General features: G+C 39.9%; 1 protein-coding gene across 4 annotated transcripts in view; it reads right to left on the bottom strand.

The window, feature by feature from the left end:
* PARP6 (poly(ADP-ribose) polymerase family member 6) overlaps positions 1-10681 on the bottom strand; it is a 1412227-nt gene that overhangs the window by 479199 nt on the left and 922347 nt on the right. For all 4 annotated transcript variants that reach the window (XM_044077510.1, XM_044077512.1, XM_044077511.1 and 1 more), the window contains one exon: positions 977-1042. In XM_044077510.1, coding sequence (XP_043933445.1) covers positions 977-1042 — 66 coding nt within the window. The remainder of the gene's footprint in view (positions 1-976; positions 1043-10681) is intronic.

Below are 10681 nucleotides of genomic sequence, written 5' to 3'. Positions count from 1 at the left end.
AGATTCCCTCTATGCTCTTGGTGCCAAGTTGTATTTTGTGAATTAATCATTGAAACAGGCATTTGTCTCCTTTCCTATTATCTTGCCCCCCTTTGTGCAGACAGTGGTCTCAACTCATCCTTCAGTCTGGTTGGCAGTGGCGCCACTAGCACCTCACATCTGGTTGGCAGTGGTGCCATTAGCACCTCACATTTGGTGGCTGTGGTGCCACTATTACCTCACATCCGGTGGCAGTGGTGCCACTGCTGTCCACAGCTACATTTCCTCCTTGGCTTTCTTTTCTTTTCTCTTTATGACTGCACTTCCCACTTTTTCCCTTTTCCTTAATCAGTGACACCAGACATACCTGTACTTTCCCCACAGCATCTGCCTATATCATCCTAATCTCTAGTTTTCTCAAAGCCACCTCTTCCAACTCAATTCTGTCTACTGACCTCTACTGCTGCTTTCTTTCAGGTCCCAGTCTGCTTTTCCTTCAATGACTAGTCAATCAAATACCATCATTGAATCTAATATTGTCCACTAAAACTGCATTCTACTGCATGTCACATACTGTATACCACACCAATGGTGCGTGAGCCAAACAGCTTTACCACATCATGAGCACCTCGCAAATCCCTCCACCCATTCTTCCTGTCCAGCTTGTATTGGTCATCTCATGTCCTGTTTTTTGGACCCTCACATTTTCTTCTTATTATTTTTAATTTATACAGCTGTATCATTTTTGCAGCAAGTTGAGTTGTTCTACCTCAGGTATTATTCATAATATTCTAAGCAGCTTGGATCTATCCCAAAACAATGAAATATAATTTTTGCTTTACATTTTTGCTAACACTGTTCAGTCATGGTATGCCTTACACAAGCATTTAAAAAGCAATTTTTGCATCTAACTTCCCCTCTGTCATGCAATTACAAGCTTAAAAATATTTTATACCATTATGACTGACATTTAAAAACAAATAATACAGCCAAGTACCTGTGTCATTTCTCTGATGGACATAACACTGTCCAAGGCTTTCTGAAGTCGCTCATAGTTCTTCTTCTGTAACAACAAAAAAAGAAGGATGAATAGTCAATATTTAACTCACTACAAATGTAAAAAAAAGGTAAAGAAGATGTAGCTGGAAAGTACAACTTCACTCAAAAATATTTAACATAAATAAATACAAGGTGCTGTAAGATTGTAAAAGCAGACTTTGTTTACTTATGTAATATAGCAATTTACGACTGGTATATTGTTAGTATTTAAACTGCTCTGATAGGAAAAGTATTTTTAAAATTCTTCCAAAAGTGGTCCACGTCACAGTTCAAGACATCAATTAATGCAGAAATCACAACTTCACAAGTTATTTGTCAAAGAAAGCCTTCTTGGTAGGCAGTGACACAACCCACAATTACTGAAGCAATGAATACAGACATAGCTCTTTACTCACACTAAGACCAGCTCTGAACACATTTTTAATAGAAAGGAAAAAAGGTATACAGTCCTGTTTTCCTGTTTGGTGAACAAAGACTCATTAAATCTGGATGCAGGAAAACATCAAGAAAAAGGCAAGAACTAGAAAGGAAAGTGTTGGTCTATATACCTGATTATATACTTACTTGCTTCCTGGGCAAAAAATATCTGTGAATACAGCCACTGACATAGTAAGATGATAAGCCAACTCCATGATAATCTCTGTAAGACGCTATGCACTATTGGAGATACAGCACAGGTGTAATTACGGTATGAGATAGGTGACATGCATCAAGTAAAGTGCTGCAAGACAAGTCCCCCCCTCCCCCAAAAATTCTACCAGGGACAAGGCTTTGAAGTCAGAGGACAGTTTATGAGGAAAATCTGATATATTCAGTGTTGATAACTTGATTAAGGTGATACTGTGACACAAAACGTACAGCACACTCCTTGAGACAGAAATTGCTAAGGAGAAATAGAAAGCTTGCATGTGAAATCAGTCAGTACTATTAACATATTTCATGGTAGATAATTCATCAGAAGCGACTATTAGTTTGGGCTCTTAAATTAGCTTTGACTTTCTTCTGCTGGACGTGAAGACTATAGGTGCAAGCCTACAACACAGATAGCAGTCCTGAAAATTATTCCCCCACCACCACCAGTTAACCATCTGACCAATCAACGTGATTTTGCCCATTCATTTTTCTAAAGGCCAAAGAACTGACTGTGAACTGACCATCATCTGGGAAGCAGTCTGAGGGTTTTGGTATGTAACCTAGCCACTTCTGCTATTTGTTGAGTAAGCAGTCCAGGACTGGGCATGTAATGGGTACATCATGTGACTGGTGTAACTCCTCATGCAGTGCTACCTCACTACTGAGTGGATGGATACTGAAAGGTCTCTGGACTTTGAAATACATTAGTGAGAGACACCTAACAAATGACACTCAACTTTCTCCTGAGAAAGTCAAGCAGGCTTTGCTTCATTCTTCTTCTTCCTCTCCAACTGACTTCTTCACTTCCAGAATGCTAAATGAATCCAGATTAGGTCTCTACCTTCTACACTATAGAGTTGACAGCCAGTCAGTGATACTCTAAAGGTTGCGACCACAGCTCAAAGTGCAAAAGAGACAAGAGATTCAGGATGCTCATGCAAAAACAAGTATATTCCATTATAGTAAATATAAAAATAATCTTTTATTTAAAAAGGCAAAACAAGTATAAATTTACTCTCCCAAAGACCATTATAATGAGAAGCCCTCCCTTATTAATAAAGGTTATGAGTCTAGCTTTTCAGAAAGAAGGTCTGTAAGACAAACTATTCATGAATATCTGATCACATCATTTAGAGACATGAACATTTGACATAGAGAGCGGCTGCTGAATCAAAGAGGATGCATTTATTACAGCTGTTGTAGCCAGCCCAATGCTGCTGTACTCATCTGTGCCTTCTAAACTTATTGATCAAAGAAAATTAATGAATGGTAGGCATACAGCCTAAGGCAGAGACTTAATGAATGCATTTATCAAAAATGTCAGAGACTGTAGGATGCATGCACAAAATGAACTAATTCTCATAGCATCCCTGTGGCTACCTATTGGAAGTGTGACACCAGCTGAGTCCTGCAAGTACAAAGAATGAACGGAAATCTCAAGAAATGATACAGTGAATGGACATCATTAAAACATTTTTGCAGGGGTCCCAACACTTGCACCCTTCGACATGGGGTCCGATTTATATCTCTGAGATGAGTGTACCTTGGAATAGAAGAAATACTCAAATGGTCCTTGGACTGAGTATATATTCTTCAGTCTTACTTACATTCTTGCTGTTATGGGAACATATTTTTGGCCCTCAAAATTCCAAAAGGTATACTCCCTGTAGGCAATTAATTCCACAACAGCAATAATTTTAAAGGAGAAAAGGCAGTTTATCATTTCTTCATAGACAGATCACTTACATAATATCATTCATAACTAGCTAAGGCCATGTGCAAGCTCAATGTTATATTCCATTAAATGAATCATCCAGAGATCTGAGGCTGGGTTGTTTACGGCAATTAAACTACAAACGCCTTCCCAATCCAAAGGAATGGAATCAATTATACTTCACCACCTAAGTGGGATATCCACTATGCAAAGCATTGTTTCACACACACACACACACACACACACACATACATATACACACACACACACACACACATATATATATATATATATATATATATATATATTGGTTAAACTCTCTAGGCACAAGTGTTTTTTTACAAAGGTGATGCAGAACTAGTATCCGCTTAAGTAAGTTGCTCAAACCCACACAGAAACCAAATGGAGATTGAAGGAATGAAACCACGGACTTGAAGATGAAGCTCATTAGCAGCTTAAAGCCTTAATCCTCTGTGCTAGAATGCCAGCCAGCCTTCATGGGAAGGTAAGGCCTGACCTCTGACTAAAAGTGTAAATACTGTGATAATGAGCTGCACAGTGTAAAACTTTATTCTGATTATACGCCACACCAACTGGGCTGCATAGTTCCTTGTGGCTGATTTGCGGATCCCATCTTACTCCCACCCTTAGGAATCCATCCAGCATAAACTGGTCCATTTTGGGTAAGTAACGGGAATCTTCATTCGGACGTTCTTATTCTCCACTGAATGATATCCCACAACAGTGGTGTTACTGTGACCAGCTGATTTAATTATTACATACATTAGTCCCTCTTAAGACTCCAGTCTTACTGGAGGTATGGCATCCCTTACTGGGAACAGTGAACCACACTAATACAACACCAGTACAAGTAATCATGGGTACTTGATAATATTTTCAAAGCATCCAGATCCAGGGTAACAGCCCAGCTATTAGGTATTTGCCTAACATACAACAGTGATTCCACTGCATAAACGGATATAAAAGCTAACTGTCTTTGGTTAATATAGTTCTACTTATGTTTCAACATTACACAAGGAAAACTCCATGGGAGGAGTAATTATATAAGCACATGCACTTCAAGTGTGCATGCATTAAATTTTCTCTTCTTTTTCCCCTTAGGGAAAATAACTTCTAGTATGATCAATAAAGAAGCAAATCATATGAAATCTAGGAATGGCATTTTATTATCATTAATATCTTATAGAACCATTTTTCCTAAAAGATAACAATTTGTCCTTTGTTACAACAAATCCTGCCCCCTCAAATACTGTTTCCCAGAGGATCTCCTTGATGGGGACACACAGCATTTAATTCTTTTCTAGTCTTGGCAGTTCACCCTGTAAAGGTTGTTCAGCTGAGCCCTTAGCTTGGGTTTACTACTTCAAGCAATACTGTTGTCCACTAATGAAGAATGCCTCTGAACATAGAGTCGTCACTGAATGGAAACTGGATGAGACCACTCTCACCCATCCTTTAACTGGAATGGTTATGGTCAGACACTTCTGTTTGTGTCAAGCACCAGTCTTCTCCCCTTTAAAAAGTACAGGATATACTTTAAATATAACTGCTCTATAATCACACAGACACACTCACATAGGAGCCAGTGGAAGTATATCTTTTTAAACCAAAATGTCTACCCAGAGATCAGAGAGAGCAAGTTTTCTCTTTCCTAACTTAATATGTCTATTGCTTAACCTTAAATTGACCTTGTCCCAGCTTTTGCATATAACATCCTTACCCTTAAGCTTTAGTACGTAGGATGATAATATACTGGATAGAAGCTACAGCAAGTGTTAAGTTACAAGATTATAATCATACAATTGCGACGATGTGAGGTATTGCCAGCTATGCCAAGAGAAGTAGGGCAGTGAATGTGTAACATATGCCAGCACAGTTACCTGGAATTTAGTTCAGAGTTGTATGTTATTTGAATATCAAACTGATTTGTACAGATTCTTGTGCTGAAAATGGATTTGTAAAATTGCTTGTGTTAAAACTGTACTAACAGTGGGCCCTGACTGTATTTTAACTAAATTAAATATATGTTAACAGAGCATACTGGAAGAGGAGAGGTTAAGCTCAGTTCCAGCTAACTTTGGAAAATACTAAGAAATTCAATTACTGGGCCTAGGCCATAAAGATATTATCTCACAGTTTTGAATGAAGCCAGAGATGCAATGTTTGTAAGACACATGGTTTGCTAGTCTCTGCAGGAGGATTAAGGTTGGCAATTGTTTTATAACTTAAAGAAGCTGCACTAGATCTGAACAATGCTCTTGTGTATGTATTATTGGTATTTACTTGCTGAATCCTGGCAGTTTCTAACAATGGGGGGGTTGCATGGGAACCAGAAGTCAGATGACCAGATATATGTGATGTCATTCTGTACAGAAATAATATTTTAATATTAAGTGAAACAGAAGTCTCAGGGCAGTCTGTTTCTTGGAACCTGACATAGAAGGACCCCTCACCTACTTCATCTTGCCTTGTTATATTAAGCAAGTAGGAAGAGTAATGCTCTACATTAGACAGGAAAATATGGTAAGAATAGTTAAGTATTGTTTTCAGTAAATGTGTCAATCTTTCCATCTGTGTTATTTTTAATTTCCTGTGATTGAAACTCTGTGTAAATATATACTTTGTATTTTCATGTTCTTTTATTATTTATTTATTATTAAATAAATAAATATATATATATATATATATATATATATATATATATATATATATATAAATAAAACTTTTCATTGTGGCTGGTGCTTTAGAGAATATTTTAACCTTTGAGAGTACCTTTATCTATTGGTGACACTGTGGCCATTCCTGAAGCCTGGCTGTTTAATCAACATTACCATTTGTATTATTAATTTCCCTCAGTATAATAGAGTACCCTTGCATGTGTGTTAGGTAGCTGGCTTTGTAGTGTCTGGTGGCAGTGATAATTACAGTTTGGACAGAAGGGACACAGTGGGTAAATCTGTGCCAGGCTTTCACGTGTGTGTGTGTGTGTGTGTGTGTGTGTGTGTGTGTGTGTGTGTGTGTGTGTGTGTGTGTGTGTAAAATCAAATCTCACAGGGTGTGTGTGTCAGCTACTTGGAGCAGGGACACAAACCAATGGTTTCAGAGAGAGAGTGCTGGAGGACTTGGCTTGGAAACTCAGCTAGTGGGGAGCCTTACTGGGGCCCTGGAGGGAGACAGATATAAAGAAATTCAGACCCCAGACTGACTGTGTTCTCTGGGTGCTCTTAAGGGAAATTGTTCTTGATGCAGAGAGGTCTGCATCTGGAAGTACTGAGTGTATCCGTTTGTATTCCAAGTGAACACCCCTCTCCAGTGTCAGTGGTGAAGATGCAGGCTCCTTGATTACTGGCCCAAAGTGGGGATGTCACATACAAACTTAAAATAAAAACATTAATTGTAAAGCAGTATTATAAACTATTACACCAAAAAGTAAGTCCAATAATAGTTCAGTCTCTAAGATGTTCACATCACTCTGCTGTATCTAGAACTTCCCTCTGGCCATGGGGAAGATGTCTCCTTGAAGTGGGAGCCTATGCTGGTGCTGACAGCATCAGACTAGAACCTCTCTGGGGACTGAACCTCAGCTGTAAAGGTTGCCTCTGTTCAATGGGCACTGGATCTTAGAAGTTCATGTAAGGGGTAAGTCATAGGGGTCACCTGTTGTCACTCAATAATTGTTTTACTTGGGTCAATATTAGGAAGGACCTTGGAGTCTCAGTAGCACAGATTACTACAACCTCAGTCTAAGTGCATGATGTAGTGTGCACCCTTATCCTTATTAGCATATAATTATTTAGATGTATAAGCTGTTCTGTCACATAATAGTAAGCTTTTCTGTTCTATTTCTGGCTCCCACAGCTGACCATCTAATACTCCCAGCCCCTCTCCTGCTCCATCAGATCTACAAAAGGCTCACCTTAGCCTACCCCAAATAAACTACACATGTTTGGGGCCAGTAATGAGACTGAGGAATTTGGAGTGGTGTCACACTGCTGTCAGGGACTGTTTTGTCTAATAATTCACCCTTTACATGCTCTCATTCTATACTCAAGCAATGGCATGCAAACAACTCTGCAATGTCTTGGGTATGGCTCTGTGTGCATCTCAGCTTGAGCCTTTTGGGTATGGCTCTGTGTGCACCTCAGCCTGAGCCCTTTGGGTATGGCTCTGTGTGCACCTCAGCCTGAGCCCTTTGGGTATGGCTCTGTGTGCACCTCAGCCTGATCCCTTTGGGTATGGCTCTGTGTGCACCTCAGCCTGAGCCCTTTGGGTATGGCTCTGTGTGCACCTCAGCCTAAAGCCTTTGGGTATAGCTCTGTGTGCACCTCAGCCTGAGCCCTGCCCCTCTCTACAGTACATCACCCATTAACAATTCCCAACCTCCATCAGGGAACAAGTGTGATAGTGCATCCAAGGGTACCAACCTCCCCTTCAAACACTTTATAGGTTAATTGAACCCAGCTTGACAGGGCCACAGTCAGAACATTATTTTTCTATGGCATCAGTTCAGGCTGACAGAACTCATTTTGAGTTTACTGTGCCTTTTATTTTGATTTGAGATAGGGTAAAATTTAATACGGCTGATGAAGTTGGTAATCTCATGCATAGCCACCTTCCAATTAGGATTTGGACTGGAGAGATGCTCACTGGCTACAGTGAAGTACTGTGTAGTTCTAAGTCAGCTAAATAGCAATCTTTGTTTCCCACCGGACAGGTTACACAGCCTGGCCATTGGGTTTCATGTGCTCACAGCTTTTATAATAATTGCATTCAACCAGCTGCTCAGTTTTTGAGGATATACCAGGCTAAAACAGCAGATCACAGACCTGCTTTTTGCATTTCCCATTTCTTAAGTGAGCTATATGAATGTGTTACAGCATCAATTTTCCAAGTGTATAGATACAACCATTATGCTGAATTAAAACAGCAGCTCATGACTGAAGTGTATTTCACCTTGGTATCCAAAAAAAAGGCTGGACTGATAAGAGTATATTTTGAACTGCTGCATCTCTTGGACTTCAACACTTTATATGAATTATTGATGCCTTTTCTTTGTGAGGATCAGGTATACAAATGCAACAAACACTACTAACCCACAGTACAGCAACTCTTCATTAATTACCTCAAGCAAGCCCTGATGACAACTCATGTCACTTGCATGTGTTTGATAAAATAAGTTTTAGATTAGCATGCATTTTCTTTTTTTTTTTTTTTCAAAAATTCTTTATTTATTGTTTTCATTGATATAAGGTAACAAACAGAGTATAATAAGTAGAGGTAACACCACTTCAGAAGGAGAAGTTATTATCCATTATTGGTAATACAGTCATAAGTAAAACAAACAATACTATTTACACTATATACATAGATATTTTCAATGCCCAAGAAGGAAATTGTTATAGTTCAGTGAGAGTTATTATGATTAAAAACATATATTATAAAAAGGGGGGAGAAGAAAAGTAGGAAGAGTTTTGTGGGCTATAGATATAGGTTACTATGGAACCTTTTATATGTAGTTAATTTTGTTATATTGTAAGGGACTAGGCCAGAATGATATTAAAGGTTTGTTCCCATAATTTCCTGTGTTTGATGTTTTTGTTCCCTTTGTCAATTAGGATCTTTTGGGCTAAGAGATGCTTGGTTGCCATTAATCTAAAATTCTCCCAAGAGATGTTAGTTAGGTTAATCTTGAGGCAATGTTATAACTGCCTCTTGTACACAGACAACCCTCTCCTCCTCCCACATAACACAAATACTTGCGAGAGATGCAGCTATTTAGCCAAACTGGAGGCTGAGCTCTCTCAACTCAGGACTGGCAAGACCAGACAGGAGGAGAAGGCAACTACACACACCACAAAACCAGCCTCACATAATGCTACCACACACCACTGAATCAAACACATAAACACACGAGGCTCTGAGTAAAATTTACCTAAACAGCAGAGGCCTCCAAAGCAGACACCCAAACAACTGCTACCTCAAGACACCCCACAAGCAACACACAAACCACAAAAGCAGTGTGCAAAGCAGTCACAGCCCTTAAGGCCAAATACAACACCAAACATACTTGTCATAGGTGACTCCATAGTCAGACACACTGATGTCCCACTCACCAGGCTGAACAAGGAGAGGGTCACAGTAAACTGCCTATCGGGCGCTAGAATCCGCCACATAACACAAGCACTCGGGTCACTCCATGGCAAGTACAAATATGACATAGTCATTGTCCATGCTGGTGTGAACGACCTGAGACGCACCTCCCTGGACTACATGAAAAGAGACATAGAGGAGCTCTCTGATTATGTAGCCCAGGCAGGTATGACCCTGACCCTGAGCAGTATCCTTCCTTCCCCAAGAATGATGCCACAATATAGAGACAAGATGATCAGCTTTAACAATTGGCTTAATGTCTGGTGTCATTCAAAGGGGATCCAGTGTCTGTCTGCTTGGGATGACATGCTTGACAAGCCATGCTGCTTCACAAGGGATGGCTTGCACCTGTCACCTCTGGGATTCCGGATATTGGCTAAGGCTCTTGCCACCCATAGTGCCTTTTTAGGCAAGGCTCAAATTCTAATCCTACCACCCTAGAAAACAAATATGGGAAGAAACTGAGGGTAATGCTGGTCAATGCGATAAGTCTAAATCTCAAAATGCAGGCCCTTCTCAGTATGGAGAACATTGATGTCTGTGCTGTAACTGAAACTTGGTTCAAGGCTCCTGAGAGCACCCGGCACTATTAGGTTTTACCTCATATCATGCTCCGCCCCAAAACCCGGACCACACCACAAAAGGAGGTGTATCCATATTCATAAAGGATACCCACACCTCCAGGTTAACCATCCAGGTGCAACTAACCATAGGCAAAACTGCTCTACAAATTGTAGCATGCTACAGGCCACCCTCTCAAACTCAGGAACCCCACACAGCCTTCCTGAAGACACTGGAGGGTATAAATGTATCTCAAACACCATCATATTGGGTGACTTCAACTACCCTAATATAGACTGGGAACATTACTCAAGCCCTAACTTTCTAGCCCAACGGTTCGAGTTCATAAATTCAAATGCCATGGAACAGCTAGTCACTGTTCCCATGAGAGGAGAAAATATACTAGATCTCATTATCACAAACATGGGGACAAAATGCTCCACACCAGAAGTATATCCTCATTGGTGAGATCTGATCATAAACTAATCTCACTGGAAATCCACATCCGCCCCCACCCCAAACAAAAGACCACAGTGAAGAACTTCTCTAAAGCAAACTTCACAC

The sequence above is a fragment of the Protopterus annectens genome, chromosome 7.part0, assembly GCF_019279795.1.
Source record: "Protopterus annectens isolate FY-2018-M chromosome 7.part0, PAN1.0, whole genome shotgun sequence".
In the NCBI taxonomy this organism is placed as follows: Eukaryota; Metazoa; Chordata; order Ceratodontiformes; family Protopteridae; genus Protopterus; species Protopterus annectens.
The sequence above is the reverse complement of the archived record's forward strand: the minus strand, read 5'-3'. Positions and strand labels throughout refer to the sequence as shown.